The 26,723-nt window shown below is 37.9% G+C and overlaps 2 protein-coding genes across 3 annotated transcripts in view; one reads left to right on the plus strand and one right to left on the minus strand.

Annotated features, from left to right (window-relative positions):
* The window catches only part of LOC140326731 (keratin, type II cytoskeletal 80-like), a 95,263-nt gene extending 76,288 nt beyond the window's left edge, over positions 1-18,975 (minus strand). For both annotated transcript variants that reach the window (XM_072405617.1, XM_072405609.1), the window contains exon 1: positions 18,808-18,975. The gene's annotated coding sequence lies outside the window, so the exon portion shown is untranslated. The remainder of the gene's footprint in view (positions 1-18,807) is intronic.
* LOC140326726 (keratin, type II cytoskeletal 7-like) lies at positions 16,967-24,365 on the plus strand. Its single transcript, XM_072405587.1, has 9 exons — positions 16,967-17,505; positions 18,004-18,215; positions 19,808-19,868; positions 20,457-20,552; positions 20,851-21,015; positions 21,101-21,226; positions 22,256-22,476; positions 22,709-22,743; positions 23,401-24,365. The coding sequence occupies exons 1-9, from the start codon at positions 17,056-17,058 to the stop codon at positions 23,592-23,594; spliced, it is 1,560 nt and encodes a 519-aa protein (XP_072261688.1). The 5' UTR covers positions 16,967-17,055; the 3' UTR covers positions 23,595-24,365.
* The last annotated feature ends 2,358 nt before the right edge of the window (positions 24,366-26,723 follow it).

Raw genomic sequence — 26,723 nt, forward strand, 5'->3', positions numbered from 1 at the left:
ACAAAGAACTAAAAGCATATAGAGTGAATCATCATGGAGCTATATTGTTCACTGCTGAAATTTGTACTTCCTAACCCACCAATCAGCTGTGTAAAAGAAGATTGAGAATGGCTTAGAGAGAGCACATAACCCGATAAATCCAATTGGATACTATATACTAGTATATACCTCCACAACATGGAACATTGGGGACTGAGAAAGAATAATGTGTTCCCCCTTTCACATGAAGTTATAGTGGAAGAGGTGGGGTATATTTAAGCTCCAAGGCTGTTATGCTCCACTTAAATTATTAACCTCATAAAGGAACAGATTTATCAGAAACCAATCAATGCCCAACTAAACTGAAAATCAAACAAGGCAAAATTTTAAAGAAACTGAGTTGATTAGTTTTTTTTTCTTTTCCTTTGGAAGTAAACTTTAAGAAATTCAAACACCCTTTGTGTAGATGTTTTTGGTGGTATGTGTGTGAATACCTAGCACAATTTATGGCTTTTAGTTTCCAGGTTAAAGAATGAGGTTTGACAACTGCTCACTACTCATCTACTTCCTGTGACTTCAAGTCCTATTTAATATACAGTGCTGCGTAATATGTTGACGCTATATAAATCCTGTTTATATTAATAATTATTAATATTATTATTAATAATAATAATAATAATAATAATGTCCTGCCCCTTTTTATGTATTTAGCAATACAGTCTAGTCCAGTTATTGTTCTTTCTGGTATTAATGTTACATGGTCAAAAACCGACTGAATTCAGGATATAGAAAAAATAACCTAAATGCAGTATACAAGCACATTTGGCCCATATTTTCTGTTTGCGACTTTGCATCTGTTCACTGTTAATTAACCTCTAGTGCCAGGATCTTCTCAATAAATGGGGCCACAATGGGGTCGCATTCATTGAGAACAGTGTACGATCCCCGGCTCTAGAGGTTAAATGGGGACAAGTCTCCCCATTAAAACCTTCTAGTGCACTCTGATTGGTTGAGGAAAGCTTCCCTCAGCCAATCAGGGAGCACTATCCCTATTTCTAGATAGAGTTTAGAGAAACACTATCCAAGAACACATACAACTAGTAATGGGCTGCAAGAGCAACCAGGGGAGCGGAGCTGTCAGCTCTGCTCCCCTGATTGGTCTTGCAGTTCTTCACAGTCCCAAAAAATAACCCGAATTTTCCCACCTTTGACTTTAATGTTGTTCGAATTTTAGGATTTGATCACCCGAACAATATCCCCCTATTTGATCAAATAGCTGTCGAATCGAATAGTGAGATATTCGAACAACACTACCTACAACTACCTATAGTACCACTAATTAGCGAGTTGGTTTGGTGTCTCTGGGCAACTGTAAGCGGAAGAGTAGATGTAAATGTTACTTGAAAGAATCATTATCTATGAGCCTCATTATTTATTTGGTAAGATCTCTTTTTTTTCATGGCTAGCCATAACAATCAGGATTATACAACATCTGAAAAAAAGACTTCATCCAGTGTGTCTCCTAAGCACTTGCTGTCAGCCCTAAATTCTCTGCTAAATACTCACCTTCCTTTTCCACAAGTTGGGAGAGGGTATTGGATGTTTTTCACTCTGCAACAGAAAGAGATGATCTATTTCTATTTCTGTTCAATAGCCAGTCAATAGTAGGTATTGGGTTATGGGGTATAAAATATTGAGTAGATGGTATAAATGCCCAGAATGTGTGCATTATTTCTTTTCTTCAGTTCTGAATTTTGGCTGGAGGAGTCAGAGGGCTAAAGGCAAAATGTCACATATCTTTTGGGCTTGCCCTATAATATGACACTTCTTGGAGATGGTGAGAAAGATTACTCAAAAATTTACTGCCTAAATTGTGCCAAGTGATTGGGCCTTTTTTCTTCTGTTTCATAGTATATTGCCTCTAAATTTCAATGGTGTTCAGTGGTTAAATGTTTAGGCTGGGTCTAAACGGACGTTTTTAAAAACGCATGTAAACGTTCCTACTGTGTTTATATACCTTTTGGTATGCACTTTTATTAATGTTTTAAAGCTTGCCTTTAAAACACTGGAAAATGTCTATGCTGCGTTTTCCCATGTTTTTAACAGATTTACAATTTAAGTGCTTATAAATGTGGGAAAAGGTGGAAAAATGCCCCATTGAAATCAATGAAAGCATTTACTTGCGTTGTTGGGCGGTTTCCAGAATTAACCCTGTGTTTTAATTTTTTTAAAGTTGCAAGCAACGTTGTAGATAACGCTCATTAACGTGCCTCAAGGAAACATTCTGGTGTAGATTTGCCCATTGGAATGCATGGGAATTTCAAACATGGGCTTTTAAAGCCTCAGGTTAAACGCTGGGGAAAACGTTAGTGTAGACTAAGCCTTAGTTATGGCTGCCAAACACTGTTGCTCAATTCCATTGAGCCCCTCTGTGCGCTCTTGGCTTGTATGTAATTTTATATGTTTTTCATTTTGTTTTATTAAATAAAAAAATTTAAAAAAAGTGTAGTCAGTGGTTGCTTGTTGCTGGGACTGGGACACGTTTTAAAAGCTGTGCTTGTTTTCATTGAGTTCTCCTAAACATGTAGTAAAAAGTGATGTTTGACCAATATTTCTTTTTAGCCTAATATTTTTTTCTTCCTCAAAAACCTTTAAATATGTAATTTATTAACCAACTTGCTCTGTTTATGTATTATAAATAAAGTCTTTAGCTCTGACTCAATGGTAACACTAGAGTTGTGGGGAGCAATGAGCATTCTTTGAGAATAAATGAAGAATGGACCAGAAATTGTATTTATCTTACTGTCCTTTGTCTAGGGAAAGCCCAACGCCTACATATTTTTGTAGTTGTTTATCTAGTAGCCTCCTCTAGATATTTCCAGTCTACACATCTTTATCAGACAGACAGTGAGGGACAGGTCTGAGCAAGTGAACACTGTAGGAAACATAATAGAAGGCTTTAGAACTGTTTAACTCTGAAACAAATGCTACATCCTTAATATGATGTGTATATGAAGGTAATTAGGGGTTTGATTACATTTGCTAAAGGTTAAAATTTGCCAATATGAAATCTGCTTCTCTTATTTTACAGAGATCACAAGATCAAATGCCTAGGCTATTGTTATATTAGGAGTATTGGAGGGGACTTGGTAGTAGCATTTTCATTAGAAATGATAAATCTTTAAAAATGGTAAATGTGCTTTTACTCCTTAGTCATTTAAATATTGCTTTATGCTAAAAATCAATATGTTATATTGTGCCCTAGTCATGTTCATATTATTACTATACTCCTGTGCAGTAGTAGCAAACTTTGCTGCAGATTCATAAATGTTAATTTATGAAAAGTTGCAGGCAGTTAATTGGCTTTAATGTAAAAAGTACAAATTTTCTTGTACATAATATTTTTGGTGGGAATATTTAACTGCATGTTCTTGGGATGTGGGAGGAAACTGGAGTACCCAGAGGAAATCCATGCAAACACAGGGGGAACATATAAACACCTTGTGCTGGCCAAGATTTGAACGTGAGACCTAGCGCTGCAAAGCGCTACGGATGAGGTTTGTTTGTGTTTGACCCTGGGTTGGGTCCAATTTTTGGTTTGATGTTCAATAGACAAAAAATATAGTGGTCTGAGTTGGAACAAATAATTCACTGCATAACCTTTAGATCCTAGTCAACATGGTTACAATGGCCAATGAAAGTGCCAGGAATTTTGGATGACATCAATGACCATATATGGTAATTATGGGATTGCCTGGGACTTCCCCTTCAATTAAATGGCAGCCATGTGAATCTCCCATTTATTAAGGAATTTGGTGTGTAGGCAGTATAGTCAGGTTGTCAGAACAGTGGGAATGATACCTTACGATTTATTCTAGCTCCAGATTAGGCCTTTCATGTTGTCAAAAACACATTGAATCTTATCTAAATGTTGAACATTCTTGGCCTTTCCAAACACCAACACAACTCTTGAAAGGGTTCAGTGCTTTTAACAACAGAGTTGTATAATAGTTTTCACATGATTTGCAACAATGCTTCACTGCTATGGCTTGTACATTCTCTGGAGAATCACTGTCAAGTAGTTCCGCATTTTATGAACACATACTGTAGGTGTATTGTGATTTCAATAGTCAGAGAATTTTCTAATGGTTCTAAGAAGACTTTAGCAAGGCTGTCAACTAAATTCAGGAACATTGCGTAAAAGCTCTTCCTTGCCTTTAAATCATAAAATAAGAGTATCAAAATTGTTCTGCATAGAGAGAATTCCTAGTTTGGCCATGTATGGGCAGAATTCTGGAAAGAGAGGTTGCTGCTGGTCCTTAAATTGATCGATAGAGTCCCAGGAACTGGCATGATTCTGCATTACAGGGTGAGTATAAATCTAACCCACGCAGAGATTTTCTAAAAAGTATTGGCGCCTGGGAGGTCGGAAATGGCCGGATTATTACAAGCAAATCTGGTCATTAAAAGCACTGTTTTTATTACTGGGCTGTTTAGAAGCTGAGGAAGAGCAGGTGTGAAATAATTGCTAATCTATAAAAGCACAGAATGCAGTGTGACTAGGTTAATGGATTAAAGCCAAGTGTCTGTTTTCTCCCCTCTTCTTGTTGATAACAACTAACCATATATCTCAGAAATTCTCATGACAAATTAACTGACTGTTTAGAACAGAATGTTTTTCTGGCATATATAGCTGGCCCTCTGAAAAGCCTGCAATCCCTCTGATATGCCATGATTATTGTACAGTGAAATGGGGGAACTGTGATTCTTCAGAAGGCATACCTTTGGGACAAGGGTGGGTGCAATAACTAAAAAAATAAATTGGGAGAAGCTTAAAACTTACACTTGATTTCAGTTATTAATTTTGGCAAGTTTAACCACATGCAAGTTTCTAAACTATCTCTGGGACTTCATTCAAAGATACCAAACAGAAGTTCAATAATACAGATAAAAATAAACAAGTTATTTTGCAAGAGGGACGATAAATAAACAGTGTAGAGGAAAACTTGCAGCTTGACTTTCAAAGACATATATGCAGCAACATGTGACTCAAACTACGCACAAAACTTACAGTAAATAACTGTTTTGGGAACTATTTATAAGGCAGTGAATCTGACATTCACTGAAACATTATCTAGTAGTTATGGCTCTTTTTTTTAAAATGGGAAATCTGACATGCGTTCAGACATTTCCACAAGGGAATAGATAGAGTTGTTAGTATGTATGGTTGGTAAAAATTACAGCAGATGACCTCTAATGACTAACATAGTGAGAGTTTCAACAATTTGATCCGTTGCAGGTTACTAATAAGCCTAGCTCCCACTAAAATTCCACCTTCCTTCTATTTTGTTTTGGATAAGTTACAAAATGATTAGAACCTGAGTGATACAAGTATTAGTCTGTGTGTTCTTTTTGATGTCATATTTTTAGGTGAAAAAGGAAAAGTGTTCTGTTGCATTATGTGATTTCTTTTCCTGTGATCACTACACCTCCAATTTCCATCCCTGTTTTGACTGAAGTAGTAGAAGTTAGAAAATGTACATATATTTATAAAAACTTGCAAAAATGGTAACTGCTACAACCCCCTTTATGAACTGCTACAATCAAAAACTGAATTTAGCCTTTATAAGTGGAGTTCAAGTCCACTCACTCTCCTCCAGTGAGCTCCCTTCATCAGCATAGACATATTCACCCACTTACCCATCTTGATTGAGCAAAGGAAATTAAATCTTTCTATTAACAAGACTTTCCAAGTCTTTCAAGTTCCAAGACTTAACAAGACAAGAATCTACACTGAGCTTTGTATATTTAAGGCCTAGTATACTTTGAATATTGTTTATTTCCAATAATACTAATTTCCAGTCTGATAAAATGACCAGATTTTAGGTTGGTATACATTGATTGAAAATATCAAGTAGTTACGTGTATGAACAAATCAGGTAAACTGAAATGGCAGCTTCCTTCTGTCTTGTGGTTTACCTGCTTCCAACCCCAGAATCAGAAAGGTAGTATATGCTACATGTGTGTGCTGGGTTTTGAAACTTCTGATTGATCGCTAATCGATTGGAGGGGTTGGTTGAGCACAACATTGGCAGCAGATCTGCTTGTGTGTACAAGGCCTAAGAAAGGTGGAACTGGCATGCAAAAGAGACATATAGAGTATATTCTCCAATAAATTCCTACCTCATCATCCACCTATATACCACAGCTGTTGATACTCACATCTTCATTAGCTTGTACAAATAGCAACTGTTTAGTATTACGGGGTCCGAAGATTTGTTCGGTTAATCTTGTTGCACTCTTGATAGGACTAGAATTAGTTCTTCCCAGAGAGTGGTTGAATACCTTCAATTCCAGGGAAAGAATCCAAACTTAGATCTGGTGCATCACTTTTTTTGGGCTATGACAATGTTTTGCACCTTTTTATCCATTTTTGAATATGTGAACTGAGCAAAGAGAGGCCAAACATGCTAAGGCAGATTACCAAACAAGCTAAGGCAGTCAGGGCAAGACAGAGTTCCGGCTAGGCGTGTGGGGCCTGAAGCCTGTACGACTGAGTTATGAGCTAGATTCTCAGTGGATAAGGATTTCAATTGATACGTTGCAGAGGGGAGAAACCAAAGGATTGGATCCCGAAGAGAGGTACCTAGGACAAGATCCTATTAGGCTGTCATTCACAGGGGAAACCCACTTTAGAGGAAGAGTGTTTCTGCCACACTTTATCATGGATTTAAGAGTTCAGCGAGGATGCTAAAGGTCAGCTGTCAGTGACCTGCTGCTATCGTGACACTCTGTTACCCTAACCCTCTCTCCAAATGTGTTGAGTTACAGTAGGACCCTAAAATGTGGTTTACACAAGCCTTTTTGAGATTTCCTGGCATAGTACTAAGGACCCGGGTATAAACTGGCAGCCCCTACAGGGATGAGGGCACAGCCTGGGAGGCATGCAAATGCAGGCTGTAAAGCAAATAGAGTATGGGGTGAACTGCTGAAAAATATCTGATCATATAAGAAGAGATAGGTCTGTGTAGGAATGTGTTACATGGCATGTCAGCGCCTCCTGTACCAAGGGTCTTTAAAATGTGCATTTTTATGCCTATGTGAAAGGAGCACATTTCAAAAAGATGAATTGTTCCCACAAATTTTCACTGCTTAGTATATTTCCCACTGCACTTCAAAACTCACTTCAAAATTGTAGATGGCATCTGGTGCCAGGCACAAATAACATTACAACACAACCAGAAGGATAAATTTTAAATGTATTGCTCTGCTCACAAAAAATAAAGGGAGCATGGAGGCATTTAATGAACAGAAGGCTGCATGACTCTGGGAGTAATCATTCTCTGATAGAGGTAAATCTAAGGGGTTTTGGTATTGGTGGAAGAATTTCCGGAATATAAGGGGGATCAGGTGATGAGAGGAGCTCAGAGAAAGGAGCTTCTGGAGGTTGCTGGCAGTTCATTCTGGAAGCTTCTAGAAGGAGGAGAAGTTGTCCTACCCACCAGAGGTAGAAGTTTTTCTTCTAGCTCAGGGTGGTTGTTCTGAGTTATCACAGCAGCTTGTCAGTTTTAGGGGTCTCTGTAATTGTGGAGGTTCTTTATAAAAGTGGGGAGGCCATTTGGGCAGTATAGTATTTGCCCTTCCTTTGGTGTCTGTTTCACTGGGGCACGGTACCTTAGTTTGACAAAACAGGCAGTAGAAGCTGTCCTCGAGCCAGTGGGGTGAGGTTGGGGACAAGGGTGGAATTTTAGTAAAGCCTCTTTAGGGTAGAGAACACCAAAGACCTCTGTACCCATTTTCATTGGAGGTAATAACTGTTATATTGGATTGTGGTATGATGATAATTGTTGTTTTGACTATTGTATGGTTGTTTAATATACTGTAGTCATTTTAAATCTATGTTGTCTGTGTCTTTTTTCGGGGTTATAAAGTAAAGGGAATGGAAACAGATGAATCCAGTCAATTGTTAAAGTAGTAAAATGAAATTTGTTTGCTATGACACTTCAGTAAATAGAATGACACAACAGATTCAATCCAAAAACATTGTTTTGTGGGTCTGATCACCCAGAAAATTACAACTTGAAAACATTTTGCATAGCTATCTGTAGATTAAGACTGCAATTTCTTTCTGTACGCACTACAAAAGACTTACAATTACCAGCCCTTGTTTTTCATCAGACAAGCTGCTGGTCCGGTGATCATTAAAAGGTTTTTGTCTCAGAACAGGTTAGGGCAGGTTATAGAATTTCAGTCATGGATACCTTTCCCAACAAGGTCAGTGGGTCATTTAAAATGGCCCTGCACAGCTACGAGCAGTCACATTTAATTTGGATGTTTTGTAACTAAACAGATACTTTTACTTATAAAAATAAGAACCAACATCCATCCAACAAATATCACTTTAAAAAATGTAAATGGAACTTCCTATCTGTGATGTCCCATTTGACAGATATAGTTACTACAGTCCACTAAGCCCCCAATTGTGACCCTTCTATGTTAGCGAATTGCTGTGTGTGATTTGTTTCTACTTTTGTCTCAAAGTAGACCCAGTACCTCAGGGTGGACATGGGGAGGTGCAAAGTGTTCTGCTGCATGAGGGCCTTAGTCCTAGCCTACAGGGGTCCCCACAACAACCCCGGGAGGGGGTAAGTCAGTGCAGGGGTCAACCGTTGGCTATGTCTGCCTCTGCCAGTTCCTATTGTTTCTTTATGAGACCTGGAGTTATAAAAAAACTCAGTGTCCTGTCCAAAAGCTCTGCCTAATTGGAGGACCTGAGCAAGGGACAGTAACTATATATACCTAATGGTACATCCCGGGAAAAGTGCCATTCACATTTCCTAAATAGGACTGGGGGCAATGGATACCTATACCTTACAAGTACAGTTATACTTTATTGGGTACAGAGGAATATATTATACTGAGTAGTTTAGTTGAATGTCGATAAATTTATTCTGAAGCTACATTACTTAATATATAACAAGATGTAAAATATTGACAAGAGGTTGATTGGAAATTCATTGAAAGCTCTCTGGAATCAGGAATCTGGATAATTTCTGTACAACCTCATAAAAGAAAACCACACAGATAACAATCTAATTTCCAACTCGTTTCCATCTACTAACTATGTTGATACTTATATATTGAAAAGGGATTCCACAAGTAAATGTGTATGGCCAGTTTAGGGTGTACCAAAAACTGTGTAGTCTAAAGCTGCGTACACACTTCCAATTTTTATCGTTCAAAATGAACGACGAACGAACGACGAACGATCGATTGGGCAAAAATCGTTCGTAAAAAAAGTAACCAACGACGCCGACGAACGAGGAAAGTCGTTGGAAATGAACGACCGGACCGGCGGATCGGATTGGACGACGATCGTTGACCATTGTTCGTGTGTACGATCGTTTATTGATCGTCCATGGTCTGAGCATGCGTGATGAACGAACGTTCCTGTGGTGCACGTAACTTCCTGTATCGTTCAAACGATCGCATCTATTGTGTGTACAATATCTACGAACGATCGTGTCGTTATCTGTATGTACAGGATCGGTGTTATACGATCGTTCGCAGATATCGTGCAGGATCGTTCGTCGTTCGTTTACCAACGATAATAATTGGAAGTGTGTACGTAGCTTAAGGCTATGAAGACACTCTCCAACAACTGTTTATTTAATATACTCATTCTATTTACATGCACCATTGCTATGACCAGAGTTTGAAGACAATAATATTTTTGATATATCATTTACACTAGAATAAATTAGAAGGTGCTGGGAAAAGGCCTGTGAAGATATTTGGAGAGGTCAGTAGCGACTGTAGGAATCATATTAGTTACATTGACTTTTGTGCTTGTACTCATTGTAGGTTTATAGCCTAAGGAAAGGGTGTAACAAGCTGTGTTACCAGGGACTGAGAATTCTCAAGACCAGGAATCTGTTTCCATGGGCTTGGTTTGGGATAGTCTCTGAACTTTATCAAAAGGTAATTTATTGCATAACTACACAGTTGTTTAGTAATACAATAAAAAAAATCACTATCAACATAAGTTGATAGAGGTTCTTTCTAAATAATGTTTTTTTTACCAATATAATATACAGTGAGACTTATCAATGTCAACATAAAAGCAACAGATTCCTAATGTCTATGGTGAAACAGTGCAGATAGTACTCAAATTCAGCAATTTCCACAGCTGGGAAATCTAGTGATCTGGCTGCTGAGCCATTGTAATGAGTATCTATACCCTAAGACAAAAATGTAATAAAGATTACCAGTCCATTTAATGGGGTTTCTGTATTAGTTTTTTTTCATTATATCAATCCTGGATAATAACACACTTTTCTCCCTAGGTATCTCCCTGTATCCATAGAAGACATAATGGCTGTCACCTAGGCTGCACCTCAAACAAGCCTGCCTTTGTTCATCATGGAGGCTGATGGTGTTTAATAGTTAACGGAAGAAAGATAACATATACTACTGCTATATGTTCAGCCCACAGTGAGTGACAAGAGCACTGCATATTTTTGCAATATCAACAAATAATTGTTGTACTTGCTAAAAATGTTATTAAGGTGAAAAAAGAACATAATTACAGCCTCCATATGTAAGAACTGGTGAATTTGCAATATATTTTATCCTTGGGTTGGTATTATTTAAAGCTTAAATAAATGCAAAAAATTGCAACCACACAGAAGAGACAGGTCAAAAGGGTCCCTTACTGCAGAAGGGACAGGCAATGTCTCTTCATTTAAAAAGTTGCATTCAGGCAGTCACAGTTATTTTGTTGCAGATGGGAGAGGCATTCTCCCTTCTGCAATGAAATAACCCTTATTGCCTGATTGCAATGTTTTCACTGCACTCACCTGTGCCCATTCCACTGCAAGTACCACCATCTTCTTTCTTCCCCTCTTCCTGGTTTTCGACATTTTGATTGGCCATGCCAGAATGACATAACTCTCATACAGGTGTTCATTACGTCCTGGCAGCCGCAGAGGAAGCCGAGGAGCATTGCCTGTCCCTTTTTGCAATAAAGACCTGTCTCCCTCATTTTAAAAGCAAAGCTTAAGTTTTGTTTTAAGAGTAGAAATAACCAGGACTGATTGTACTATGCTATATAAATAATATGATTCAATGTTTTAATGGCACTAACCAGTGTTGAAGTAAAGTGTGACATTTTCAGTTATTAACAACCCTTTTTGAGAGATCACAGTACTCCCCCTGACAATGCTTTTATCTGTATAACTGTCCACAAATCTGACACTATTTTAGTTCAGGCATTAACCAGAATTGGTATCCACTAATTGGAGATACTGGGCCTTATTTATCAAAGCTCCCCAGGACTGGAGAGGATACATGTTTAGCAGTGAAGCTGGGTGATCCAGCAAATCATGAATAGATTTCCTAAAAGTCATTCTCTATTTGTCAGCAAATGTTTTCCTTCCTGGACCAGATCTATTCCAGGTGTGCTGGATCACCCAGCTTCACTGATCAAAGTGTATCCTCTCAGTTTAATAAATCAGGCTTACCATCTAAGAAATGATACAATCATCATGTAAATCCTGGTGCCTATGTATTTCTATACCATGTTCTCAAATGCTTGACACAGATTAGGCCTTGCTGCAACCTTTCATTAATGCACATTTGAAATGTGATAATTTAGAGGAAAATGTTTTCTCCATCCTGCAGCTGACTGATGACTTCATCCTAGGCAGTTACTTGACTGAAGCTCAATGATGGCTGTTTAATTATTCAAGGTAGAGATTATTAAAACACTGCTCCTGTATATTGTGACGTGCGTGGAACATATTCATGTAGATTAAAGTAAAGTTACTGATAAGTCCACTTTAGGTCCTAAACAACCTTAACAAATCATAATTACACCTGATGTTATCACTTTTACTCAAGATTTTATAGCTATTTTATCCATTTTGTATTGGTAAGTTTCACATCACACCCTGCATAGCCATCATGGATAGTGCACATAAACATTTTCTTTACTGGATACTTTGGTTTCAATCTGACTCAGAGCCCTGGGCATCCTAAGGCAGGGATCCCACTGTGCCACCTTTGCTCTTTTTGGCTCAGTGGCTGTATGAAAACACATAGCAAGCTGTATTACATGTACTGCGTCTTTCTGGCACAGGAAATGGAACAAAGCAGCACGAGGCAAGGGTGTAGCAAGGGAAGGGCAGCAGGGACAGTTGCCTTGGGTTCACAGAGAAATTTAAACATTTATTTTCAGTCTACACACAAGCTTAACAAGTGGATATATTGTATACATTTTACAATAATCATATAATTTGAGCAAATGTGCAAAGATATGCATTGATGCAAAATAGCAAAGAAAGGTAATCAGGTACTCGGGGGAAGCATGTGTCGGTGCAAATCTTCTTGCAATATTTCTGGTGCAAGGTGTATGCAGGTACAGGGAGAATTGTAAATGTACTTAATAACATTGTAACAATGTATATATTATATGCAGAATAAGAATGTTCATTGTGGACAAAAATGGTGGTCACACCTGTCTTGTATTGGTATTCTACTTCAGGCTAAATTGATTCATGACAAAAGTTCACATTCCTTCCCTGTCACCTTACTTACTCAAAACATTTTTATGCTATAATTGAACTCTTAGTCTTCACCAGAGATAAGAGCCTGTTTGGTGAGGGACAGTAGAGCCTGAATGGTTGGATGCCATTGAATTTCCACCATAATTACTGAAGCTTTGCTTTTAGACTTTAACATGACATTAAATATGATTGTAACTTCTTCATAATATTACAACTGTCTATTTCTGACATGGATACTTATTTTTACCTCAAAGTATTGTTTCGGTAATAGGCCTTGTTGTTAACACCTCACCTTTAGGACACTTAGATTTTGCAGTTTTTGTTGTTTATAAATGAAGGTAGGCATCTTGCTGAATGCTAATTAGAGATTATTTTAGGTTATTGCACATAGATGATGTTAACCTAGAACAGTCACATCATAAAACATGCTTTTTGATTGGTTGATATGCTCCTTATACATTGCCAGGTGTATCCCTGAAAAAAACTATAAATATTAATTGTTCATAAGGAAAGATGAGCGGGCATGTTATGTAACCAATAAATTGTGCACCACAACTGCTCCATGCATAGGCACCTTTAGAGCCTTTTTAAACTTGTGGTGAAAAAAAAACTTAACCATTCCCAGTTGTGCCCTGCTATGCACCCAGGAGCATCAAATCATGCCACAGGTTGACATGTTTGCATGCGTTGCCCTTGTGGTTGTGGTGCAGTTTTTCATCCAGAGGAAGAAAAGCAACCATGGGGCCAGAGACAACTTGTCCTTCCTGGAACTTCTGTGATCAACTGCAAATACAACTGTGTGTAAATGTAAAATAGTTCCTAAATGCTCCCATTCAGTAGAGCACATTTAAGCATGTGGTAGAACTCTGCAGTCAACCACAAGTATACAATGGCTCTTTTAGTTATAATAAATTGTAAATTATCATGTTAAATGAGTAGAATAAAGAGAAAATTTTACTGAGCAGTGTGAATGCAAAACATATGTTTTGAATTTTAAAGTGGTGTCAGATCAATCACACTCATCAATTGTGGGATAGGATCAGGAATAGGAATCAATAGTTGGAAAAGCAAAAAAGCTGGCTCTAGACTTAGCTACACATCCAGTACACATCCCTTCACATCCAGTACATGTACTGAACAGGTTTGATTTCCCTGGAGAATATTGAAGGGAGGGAGCGGAGGTCCCCTGATTTCTGCATGCAGCTAATGGCTGCCATCTTGAATGCCTGATGCATTAGCCAATAGGAAGCAGTCTGTCCTTTTCTCTTGCCCAAAGTCTCAATGTCTATTCTCTACTTGAAAGATGTAAATTTCATTGGATTAAGGGTCTGTTGAGCACAGCTTCCAGCCATACACCCAATATATATAAATATATAATATATATATATATATATATATATATATATATATACATTATAATTTATCATTCTTCCACTTCACCGTGGTGGTTGGTGTGAATGGTTTCATACACAGGGGCACTTAGTGAAGTCATTACTTTGATTTTGTACCACATTTCTTTAAAATAGAGAGGTGAGTGCACACTTTAATGTCATGGCATTTAGTTATTTTGTTGGCTTCTTTAAATGGCCCCTAAATTCAGATCAGGACGGCTTGTGTCTATGAGCTCACAGAATGGCAGATCTTGGTAACAGAACAGGAGATTGTGTTGGTGATAAACGGTCAGACTTTTCATCTATTGGAAAGGACCAACATTTGCTAATAAGCTGAATAGGCTGAATAAGTGCCAGCAGAAAGATACATTTCTTATGAACTGGATGAGTTTTAATCACATGGTTTTAGGCAGCCAGATTTCACAGATGATCTGAAATTTTTGGCATAAGTTCCAAAAAAAGATTGCCCATTGCCCTTAGCACATTATCTGCAATAGAAGGAATACAGGCCCATTGATCAATATGCATTTGTAGAAACTGGCATTTAAAACAGTTTAAATCACAGAAAAACTACTAACTCTGTATATATCTCTGTGTGTATGTGTGTTTATATATATATATATATATATATATATATATATTATTTAATTTTCTAGGTTTCATTGTACTGCACCCTAAACTATTTATGTTGCCCTGAAGATTAGTAACTTAGAGGATGGTCTGCTCCCTGTAAACTATTGCTGATCACACACTTTGTACGGATACATCTAAACACATAAAGGGTGACTAAAAAGCTGTATAAATTATTATAAACATATAAACTTTCTCCTCTCTCTACCTTTCCAACAGCAACATGCTGTTCATACCACACAATGGGAACACACCCCTCTGGTCGCTGACTTCCACATTCCAGCCATGACACTAGTTTGCTGCCCAGATTAGAACTAATAAAACATTGTTAACCATGCATGGGAAGAAACTTTAGAAGGTTGTACATTGTTTCTATTAAAGTGCACCCGTCCTGAAACAAGTAAGTGGGTTACAATTACTGGCTTTATTAGGCAGAACAAGCATGCAGTACATAAAGCCGCATACACACTTGCAATTATGGTCATTGGAAAGGATCTTTCACGATCCTTTCCAACGACTAAGCACTCCATGATGCATGAACGATTCTGTACATACAGCACAGTTCTGCTCTATGCAGAGGTGAGGGGAGAGCGAAGGATCGGCACCCCGGTGCATGCTCTCTCTTCCCTTGCATTAGCATCATTAGTCGTCCATCGTCTGTGGATCCGCCACGACGGTCCTTCGGACGATGGACGACGCGCGCTGTACACACTTCAGATTCTCATCCGATATTGGCCCTGAGCCGATTATCGGGCGAGAACCATTGGAAGTGTGTACATAGCTTTAGTGTCCAAAATTGTGTTGAAATCTCTGTCTATATTGGTTCTAGCTTAGTAACTCAAATAAGTAACTAAATTAGGCCAAATCATCTGCAGGACAGCCAAGCAACTAGCAATTTTCACATCCAGATAATAACAATGGCAGCCTAGAGGTCCTTTTAATGAATAATGATTTGAAAGGTAAATATGTTTAGCGAAACACAGAGGCTACCATTGCTATTTACTGAAAGTTATAACTTCCTACTTTTCCTATTTTGTATGTGTTGATGGGATGTTGGGTTATTCCTTCTAAATGGCATTCCATTGCTTCTTGCACATGGACAGGCTTTGCTGCACAATTTGCAGCAATGCAAAAGTGTTCACTCTGCCAGAAATAGTATTGGCACCTTTTGGTGCAATTGGATTTGTCAAAGTGCTGTAATAGAGTGAACAGGTACCCAAAGTCAAATGCTGAAACCAGTGGATCCCTATGACAGCCAGATACTTAGCGTTTTCAGAAACAGCAGTAACAGCCTCTTTTCTTTCCCACTACCAGTTTCTTTCAAGCAAAATATTTATATACTGTATGATGATTGTTTATTCTTTATATCAGAAGTGGCAGACATACCAAACTTATCTAAGAACCTAATCAAATCTTGCAAACCAGGTTTACAAGACTTGCATTTGCAAAAACTGGACTTGAGCCAGGATAAGTGTAAATATATTATGACAAGTAGCATTTTACCCAGTGTCTGAACATGTCTTGAAAGTCACTGCAAACATACATTTCAAAAATGAATCAATCATCCATATAGATGGCCATGCATCATCCAAGTGTGATCATAAATTAGGATTTCCAATATTTCTGGCTTTCACTCATTTCAATAATGCTTCATTGTGCCTGTTCAAGAGAGTGCAAAGCACAATCCATAGCAACAGGTAAATACATTAGTAAAGTCAGTTTTGATTGGATGTCCTGTGGTATTGCATTGTGTACTTTGGGCTTTGCTCACTGTGTACTGAATACCATGCATTTCTGCAGATGTTCTGTGCATTTTTCTTGTTTTTGTAAAACAGAACATATGCCCTAGTTCATAAAAAGTATGTAAATGACTATAGTACTTATAATAGTTTCTTATAAATATTACCATCAAAACATTAGTATTAAATGAAAATCACAATGAACTTTGCATTGTAACTGAAAATCCTTTGCATTTTTAATTGCTGAGTTGTAAATTCTTCACCCTTATCTAAATATGAGTCATGGAGTATATACGCTCTGTACAATGTCAGCCTCCATTGCTTTAACTCTCTTTTTGCTTTAGGGAAAACTTACAAACCATTGTGCAGGTGTTTGTGGTATAGGTACTAGAATATAAGGCTGTACTTTACAGAAAAAGAACAGTCAGCTGCATGATAAAGTGTATTTGCAGACTTGTTCAGTAGATGTAAAGTAGTGATTGTGTGTGTCCAGACTGGGAATGTTGGAGTGGTCAATGGGAGGGACTGTGCAGAAGGTGTGGACATAGCTGCAGGTAACAGACTGAGGATGGCAGCCAGCCACACCTAGCTGTGACATACCGTAAACTGATCCCTGCCCCTGCCCCCTTCCCTTAGCCCAGTTCCAACTCCAATATAAAGGGAAAGCTGCAGTTTCAGAAGCACTGGATCCCTCAGATAGACCAGCAGCACCAGCTTCTTCTTCTCTCATCATCATCTCCACTTGGCACAATGTCTTTCCAAAAGAGCTTCAGCACTCGCTCTGCTATCCCCCAGGGAGGTGTTAGCAACATCAGAATTAGCCAGACACGCACCTCCAGTGGTGCAGGCTTCGGCGCAAGACCAGGGAACTGGAGCAGCTCTAGCTTGTCTAATGTGGGCTCAGTGAGAAAGAGTGTTTCCTACGGTGTGTCCAGTGCCAGGTCTGGCATTGGTGGCGGTTCTCTTTATGGTGTTGGAGGTGGTGCTGGATTTGGCGGTGGCTATGGCGGTGGCGCTGGCTTTGGCGCTGGCTTTGGCGCTGGCCAAGTAGCTGGACCTGGAATCCATGAAGTAACCATCAACCACAGCCTGCTGGCACCCCTTAACCTGGAGATTGACCCAAACATCCAGGTTGTCAGGAAGGAGGAGAAGGAACAGATCAAGACCCTGAACAACAAGTTTGCTTCTTTCATTGACAAGGTAAGGACCAATAATTTGAGTATTGACTAGTGTACCAATATAATTATAATTGTTGTTAAAAGTCCAGCACAGTGCTGGGAAATTTTGTAAATTTCTTGCATGTATTTAACCAAGTCTATTGCTCTGAAAATACAGTTGCACTTTAAATTAAGCAAAAATATTGTGCATAGATTTAAACTTTGTCCTTTACTCATTCATTGCACTCAATGGTAAATGCTACCAATTTACAATATGTACAATACATGTACATGAACAATATGAGAATCAAGAGAATACAATTTACAATGCATGTGTCCCTCTCTCTATATATATTTATATATATATACACCGTATATATTGAATTGAATTTACAATGCATGCATCATTCTTGCAGCAGCTCTGTACAATAGTTCCAGCCCTGTTTGTAGCAAATAATTTAATTGCACTGTCCAAGTAATGTGTTAAACTCTGTACTGTACAGACCATCATTTATTTAATTTTCCCTTTATGTTTTAAAAGGTGAGATTCCTGGAACAGCAAAACAAAGTTCTGGAGACAAAATGGGAACTTCTACAGAACCAGAAGTCTTCCAAGGCCAGCAACATTGGCCCCCTGTTCGAGGCTTATATTTCCAACCTGAGGAGGCAGCTGGATAGCCTGCTCAATGACAAAGGCAGACTGGATGGAGAACTTAGGAACATGCAGGATATGGTTGAGGATTTCAAGAACAAGTAAGTAATCAAAATATCCCCGTAAATGCAGATCCTGTGTTAATACCGTTGTACATTAATGCTGAGTCCGTTATGGATTATAACTGTTAAAGAATCTGTAACTGTACATAGTTTTTAGAGCTGGGAAGCACCTGCATTACTATAATTATATAGTATTATACATGCTCCTGTATGGGCAAGTGCCACACCCTTACTGTACCAAAGAAAGCTGGAAAGAGAGGGGAGGGTTTGCAAAATCCTGTGCTGGCCAAGCAGAGGCTGACAGCAACTAAAGCAAACAATGTAGATAAACCCAGGGTGTGTCTCTTACAGGAAAGTCAATAGCAGGTAATCTATATCAGGTGAAATCTAGATGTCCAGGGCTAGTGAATAAAAAGGGCTTGGCATCTGCACACAAGTATCAGTTCAGTCATTGCTGCCTTCTTATCTTCCCACAGATCAAAAGACCACACACAGACACAAACTGTAGCATACATCTATACTTATTTTTAAATAGCTATTTTTCACAGTCGTCAGGGTGTAAAGGCACACAGCACTCAGTTAAAATATGCATACAAGCTTATATTCTATTTGTGAACAAGATTTTACATACCTGTTATTTCACATTTTCAGCCAGCCTGCGAGCAGTCCACTGATTCATTATCACAGCACTACCCATTGTTGGAAACTTTTCGTACAAACAAAAAGTCTTGCCAAAGTTTATAATGAAAGCTCCCTTGATACATAACAAACAGCACAAAGGCTAACCTTTTCCTGTCTGGTGAAAGTTACAGAGGCTAAATGAAAATATAAAAAGTACCGGAGGAAGGAAATGTAACGCCATTTCCCCCCAGCTACCAGTTTTTATGGCAGATATTCTCACGGCAGAATGATATCTGAACCTAATATATTACTATAGGTGACAGCCTTCTTGTTTTTAATATCATTTTGGCCTCAGATTTCATAAATGTGCCCAACAGGGTTTTGCTTTTAACTGCGTCATTCCTTGTTTAGTAAAGTCTGAAATGACTATTTGCATTCTCGCAGAAGCCACATCCTCCCATTCTATTCTTCCCAGTACTGTGGAATGAAAATGAATGAAAGCAAACACAAATATACTGATCTGGCCAGACAAATAGTTCTTATCCTAGAAACTGATAAAAACTTCTGACTCAAGACTAAATACCATTATTGATATAGCGATGCACAGATGTTTGGAGGTACAACTAGGCTCAGCATGCCATATTTATATTTTTAGTATCTAAGGGTATCAGGCCGACCTTTTATCAAATAGAAGACAAGGCTTGGCTCTATGCACAAAGTGCTGACCTTGAAGCATTTCTTCAGCCCAGTTTAAATTGAGGGTATAAAATTAGAGGCAGTTACAGGGGAAATTACAGCAAGGTCTGCTAGTCCTGACTTCTTCTGAAATGCCACAAGTCTTGGGATAGAATAACCTAATAAGCAAAACACGAAAGACTAGATCCGGCTGTTTGGTGTCCTGAGAAGATTATATAACACGCTGAACAGAAAGGAGTACAGTTTGGTTTTATTTTGTACTGAGGAACCTGCCAAGAATACTTACAATCCCTGTCTCTCTTTCCTTCTTGCAGGTATGAGGATGAAATCAACAAGCGCACTTCAGCTGAGAATGAATTTGTCGTGCTGAAGAAGGTACATTCTTTTACCTGTATAGCCTGGGTGCAGCTTGTATTTCAGTAATATATCCAGGTCATAAACATCAATGACGCTTAGCTGTTGTGGAAGGCAAAGGTTAATCAGAAGTGATATATACTGCCCACAATGATAGGTTTCATGTGTCTGAAGATACTGGTAGACATGGAGACCATACACAACAAGATTGAAAAGTCCAGCTTATTTCATGACCTAACTAATATTTACAATTTTGTTTAGTTTATTGGCACTGCAGTGCAAACAATAACCCATACAGCCAGTTATTTTTTCTCTTGCCTTAGTTTACATTTTACCAAGAACATATTTTATTTAGGATATTTTTCCACTGCTTTAAGCCTTTTCATTATACAAATACAGCTCCCTTCAATTCCAAGATGCCCTAGTTTTGATGTGTCAGGGACGTGCATACAATCTGCAACATATCTTTCCATATGCTTTATACCTTTGAATATGCGTTATTGAAAGACCCATATAGGATGAAAGATACTGTAAGGACTTCTGACCAATTAAATTATAGGAGATGATGGCATTCTTTAATTGATTAAACCTTTCTCTTGTTCTGTGCAGGATGTGGATGCTGCTTACATGAACAAGGTAGAATTGGAAGCCAAGGTTGATGCTCTGACTGATGAAATCAACTTCCTGAGGGCCCTGTATGAAGCTGTAAGTTCTTGTAATGTTTTTTTTTTATACAGTGTCTAACGTTGTTAGAAAGCAGCATTGTGTAACTTAGTGTCATCAACTACTTTTAGGAATATAGTTACACCTATTTCATATTATATGTCAATTAGAGATATTTATAGAGTAATAGTTATAAAATATAATACCATGGTGGTATTTGTAGACTTGCAGCATCTTTTGTTGTAAACATCACTACCTTACGTATAAGTATATATTTGAATCAATATGAGCAGCTTTTCTGAAAACAAATCGTAATTCAGATACTTTTGTTTTTCTAAAGGAACTTCGTGAGCTGCAGGCTCAGATCTCAGACACCTCTGTCGTCCTGTCTATGGACAACAACAGAGCTTTGGATCTGGACGGTATCATCGCTGAAGTCAAGTCTCAGTATGAAGAAATTGCTGCCAAGAGCCGCGCTGAGGCTGAGTCTACATACCAGAGCAAAGTAAGCTTGCAAGTTATATAACATTGTGCCTAATAATATATATTCCGATATGATACCTAAATGTGCTATTACTGTACACCAACAGTACCAGGAGCTTCAGGCCACAGCTGGCCGCCATGGTGATGATCTGCGCAACACCAAGACTGAGATCTCCGAGCTGAACCGCGCCATCCAGAGGCTGCAGGCCGAGATTGAGAGCATGAAGGCACAGGTAATTTAACATTGAAATGTTATATTGTTTAACTCATTGGAAAATAGTATCATACTAAATGAAAGATTCCAAACAGAATACCTGCACAAAGTAGAATAAAAGCTAACTGATTAGCTAAGGAATTTGACTGGGGGAATAAAGGTTTATGAAGCCGCAATATTAACAGATTGTCCCACATTCACAGATTGTCACAGGTTTATTATAAACCCTGTATGAGTTACAAGTACCTGGAGTCATAGCTTACAAAGGACTATGGACTCCTCAGGTCATGCTGATATACTCATCACTGTCCATAGAGTGATTCATATACTCCTTTGTACCCACAAGTAATGCTTATGCTCCAAGCACTGAGTGGTATGATAGGGGAGTGAAAAAATATATGCTACCAGGGATATGAGAAATAAAGCAAACCAGCTGCTTAGTCCTGAATGATCTGAATGATGGAAAAAAAAGGTTGCTTTAAGTATCCCTTAATGGATATAAATTTATTGCATGTTTAATGTCCACATAAAGCCTGTATAATGAGCACCCCTAGCTATTCTATTCCTTATACGCTGTAGCCATAGCATTGCCCTGTGTAGCATCAATATGCTTTCAATAATGCAATACACTTGTTCTGCTCCCTTATTTATTATAATACTTTGCAACAGGTGCAATTACAGAAGATTTAATGTTGCCTGGAAGCCACAGAAAGCAAGCTACTGACATGTATAAGGATTAGTTACTATTCAGATCTCTTTGTAAAAACGTAGTTTGAGGGCAGGGTGTGGATGCATGAATCATAGCGTGATCACCTGCCGCTTTTAAATAATTCAGGTGATAACATTTTCTATCTGCCGGCTCAATGAATACAGCCTGGCTGCTGTATCCACCTGTTTGCTGTTGCATCTTACAGCCTATTACCTTTGTCAATCAATTTCTTTTAGATCTGATATTGTGAATTTTAGATTAGAAGGTGCAAAACCAAACACACAGAGCTGCATCTAGAACAGTCTGGTGTTAATAAACTGTTTCTTATGTTGTTTTTAGCGTGCTAAGCTGGAGGCACAGATTGCAGAGGCTGAGGAACGTGGTGAACTGGCACTGAAGGATGCCCGTGAGAAACTGTCTGAGCTGGAGGCTGCCCTCCAGAAGGCCAAGCAAGACATGGCTCGCCAACTGAGAGAATACCAGGAACTGATGAATGTCAAACTGGCTCTGGATATTGAGATTGCCACCTACAGGAAACTCCTGGAAGGAGAAGAGAGCAGGTAAACTGAGGAAGATGGCCATTTTCCAAAGCTAATAACATATTGATAGAAGCTAGATTGTTTCAGGGCAGATACATATGTCCAGATGGTTTGCTCTAAGCAGTATTGAACCTCATAATACATAATTATGGTGATGGTATTACACCCAAGCGTTGTTACCTTTGTTACACTCAAGCACTTACCATTGTTTTCCTTTTTAATACTTTTTCTCTTGTTTTTTGTTCATTTTCAGACTGTCTGGTGAAGGTGTTGGAGCTGTCAGTGTGTGTAAGTATCTCACTTTGCACATCAGATTTACAGTACTGATGTTGACAATAAATCATATTGTCAATATATGTTGGCAATAAATCCACATTGTAGGTTGTTTAATTAACCAAGCAATAGATACTTTAAAGAGTTAAGATTGTAGAAGAAAAGGTATGGCATTCCCCACATATAGCTGAATCCCTATTTACTAATTCATTTGAAGTCCATAAATTAACAACTTTCTGTAGCCTAAAAGGTCCCAAATCAAGAAAACAATTAATGAGTTGTATGCTTCTGAAAATGTGTATTACTTCTAGCTTTTCTGAGTCATTAAACCACAATACACATACAGCCAATAAAATCAGACCTACTGATATTCAGAATTATTCTGAGCCAATAATACCTCAATAACTACCAAAGCCTATAGATTGTAATGACAGCCAAGCTACTAGTGGTTTTAGAAACAAAGGTCAGCAATGTCAGCTTATTTATTAAATGTACAAATCAAGGAAGTTTTTTTGCTTTTACAAGATATAAGAATATTACATAATATAATATATAATATTACATAAAAGCAGATTTTTATGTTAGCTTCCTATGTCATTAGTTGCTATCATTACTGTTAGATGACTGAGAGTATTTAGCAGTATAACCTAATATATTGTCTTGTCTCAACAGCTGTTGTGAACACTAGTTCTTCCATTGGTGGTGGCTATGGAGGATCTACCTATGCAGCTGCACCAAGCTTCGGTGTTGGATCTGGGTATGGCGGCAGCTCCCTGAAGTACAGCAGCGGCGGCAGCGGCTCATCCAGTGGCGTGAAGTCCTACTCCGTGACCACATCTTCCAGCAGAAGCAGCCTGAAATACTAAGACGCTCTTAAGTTCCTTTTGTTCATGACATCCTTAGCACTAGCCATACCTCTATACAGTCATAATGTTTTCTTTACAGTACAGAGACACAGTATTTAAATACTGGGGTTCTGTTAAGTCATTTACTTCAGTAAAAGCTTTTTATTGTGCTAAAAATCTGCATCTGCCCTTTCTCCTTTTTAGATGCATGTATGGTTGGTTGTTGGGGTTGTCAGCAGCACCTTTCTTCTTGCAACCTTCTTCTTTGCTCCTTCTAACTGCCCAAAAACATGTGCTCTCCTTGAGTGTGTCACCAGTGGCTTATGTTACAACTGGCTGGTAGTTGTAAGATGAAGCATGGTCTGTCCCACAATTGCCTGAGGCCCTTATGAATTAGTCCCATAGAACCTCTGCAAGTCATTTTTGGTCAATAATGACAATGAAGCTGATGCCAACACCCCAAAAGACAATTTCTACAGTATTTCTGGGGGGTGAAATTTTACAGTTTATTTTTGCAGAGCAATAGCCATGATTGTATATAAAAGTAGAGATACATGGTGCTATTATTCACCCATCAAAACATCATAAAACCTGTTTGAATGATAAAGTCACTGATGCTTTTTTACTTAAAGTTTGTACCTGCATCTTGTGCAAGAGGCAGCACTGGAAAAGCATTTCCACTCTAAGTCTGGTCTGTGTTAGTTGGTGGAAGTCTTCTGACTTGTGGGGAGGGATTTTATGTGTGGGTGTGAAATTGTGAAACATCTCTAATAAAATTCCTTCCAGTTCATATATTCTGTGTCTGCATTTTATATATTTGGCTATGAACTTTGGACTTGTGTAATATACCCATAAGCAGGAGGTTTGCTGATAACAGTTTAAAACATTGCCTATTGCAGAATATCTTTTTGTATAAGGATGTCTAAAACATGTCACATATGAAACAAAAGGTAAATACTGATATGTATTTGTATTAAAACTATAAGACTGTCAAAAGGATGGTTAACATACAGTCTCACTGATTTAGTTCTACAGCAAAATCTAATGAATGAATTCACATACAGCTTTACATAGCTCAATCACCTCTAATTGGTATGCAAGCATTTAGTATGCTGTAGTTTTCTTATTTTACAATAACATATCTCATAGAGTATTATGTTATCTTTACAATGAAGGTTGATTGCCCAGTAATGATTCCCAGAAATTGGTTTGGGACTCTGTTATACATAGTTATGTTTTGTTGAAATCAACTCTACCATGAAAGGGTATGATAACGTGTTTCATCATGCTCTGCTGCGTTAAGATGGATATAGTTAACCTAAATACAGGGAATAAATCAGAAATACCTGTTTAAATCTTGTCAATAAGTTTGATTTTTACCATAAAGATGGAATTTTATTACATAAATTCCTATTATGATGTTTTATTTATATAACCTTAGGTTAATTGAGGACTTTTACAACATAAATAACTGATTTTACCCCTAAATCATAAATTTCAATGAGTTTTAAATTCAAAATTACATAGAGACTAGTAAACTGCTGTAAAGTAGCAACAATGGTAGAATATAATAATGACAGAATGGGCTGCTGTTCAGTTCCTCAGCCCCAGGTGGGCCATGGGAATGCTAAAACATTTTGCACTTTACTGCTGTTTATAGTAATTCACTTTTTTACCTATGCAAGTCTTTTGACTTTTTTGCAGTAGGTGATCAGCAATTGTACCCTTTGTACTGCTCATGGTTTATATTTCCTTTAAGCTAGAGGAAGATGCTTAAGATACCTCCTGGGGAGGTAACATAAGACTAGGTAAGGCAATGGTGAATTACTTGCATGGGAATTGATTTAAAAATATGCAACAGTGGTATAATGTGAAAACCCATACATAAACTGTAGCCAAGTGTGTGGACTGCAAACTCCTAAAATGCAAGTTCACCAGTATGTCTCACAACCATAGAACCATTAGATCTGACTAAAACATTTTCATGGTATTCTTGTGAAACACAGAATAATTGAAGGCCATGCAGATTAAGTGAGTTATGAATTCTGAATTGCTTTATTGCAGACACCGAGCGCAGGACTGATGAAAAGCAGAGATAAGAATAAGAGTACAAAAAACACAGCACATATCCATATCTACCAGCCTAGTTAGGAAAACCAGCCATACATGATATTGCAAAATCAAACTCTAGTTTTATGTAGATAACAAAATGTAAATGCATATGCCCAAACATGGCAGACTTGCAATGGACTACAGTGAAGGCATCATACAGCTAATTTTTCCATCTCATTGATATCCAAGGTAATGTTGATTGGAAAGATATGAAGTCTGCATCTTACACATCTCAGAATTAATCTTAACATTAACTTTTCTGTGTATGGGTTCTTTATTGGTACCCATAAATCTTAGATGAAAATCTCTTTCCAACCTGATCTAGTGACTTGTTTATGTTTTCACATAAATAGCCGATAGAACAAGCTAGAAAAAACTTCGCCCATTACTATTATTCCCTGCAAATGAGACAAGCAACAGAGATATCATGCTTCAGCTTCAACCCACTTAGTTCTTTTCTGCCTTTGTTGCCTGGAAGTGGTCCAACTGTTCCTAAATTTCTAGCTATCCTCTTAAATCCCAACTCAAAGCCATTACTTTGTTTAGGAGAATAGGGGGGTGAGCTAGCACCCTTGTCAGGCTTTTTATTTCTTTAGCTCTCAGTGACCTGTTACCCTAAATCATCTCTTTGCATATCATAGAAATATAATGACATGATATAGATATATAATGCAGGAGATAGTTGCTGAATAAGGTTTAGAAACAACAGTATAAATCTATTTAACAGAAAGATTGTTAGTAAATTTTTTACTCTGTGGTCTTTTGTTAGCGGAAGTTTAAATTCAAGGTTTGAGGTGCACAAGCATCCCATCAATAATATATTTTTTCTGTTGTAGTTTGTATATTTTTGTTAAATTTTGTATGATGGAACCAATGATGGAATTCAATAAACTTCCAGCAATATACAAAAGGCATACATAATAAAAAAGGGAAGTGGGTGGAAGTAACTGTTCACTTGAAAAATTGCTTTTTTAAAATCATGATTATAGTGCACATAATGAGTATGATATCTATAATGTGGCACAAACTGCAGTGCAG

Source organism: Pyxicephalus adspersus, chromosome 1 (assembly GCF_032062135.1).
Source record: "Pyxicephalus adspersus chromosome 1, UCB_Pads_2.0, whole genome shotgun sequence".
Lineage (NCBI taxonomy): Eukaryota > Metazoa > Chordata > Amphibia > Anura > Pyxicephalidae > Pyxicephalus > Pyxicephalus adspersus.

Coding starts and splice junctions, on each gene's coding strand:
- LOC140326726 (XM_072405587.1), top strand. CDS start 17,056: ATGTCTTTCCAAAAGAGCTTCAGCACTCGCTCTGCTATCCCCCAGGGA. Junction 17,506..18,003: donor TTGCTTCTTTCATTGACAAG/GTAAGGACCAAT, acceptor ATGTTTTAAAAG/GTGAGATTCCTGGAACAGCA. Junction 19,869..20,456: donor AATTTGTCGTGCTGAAGAAG/GTACATTCTTTT, acceptor TGTTCTGTGCAG/GATGTGGATGCTGCTTACAT.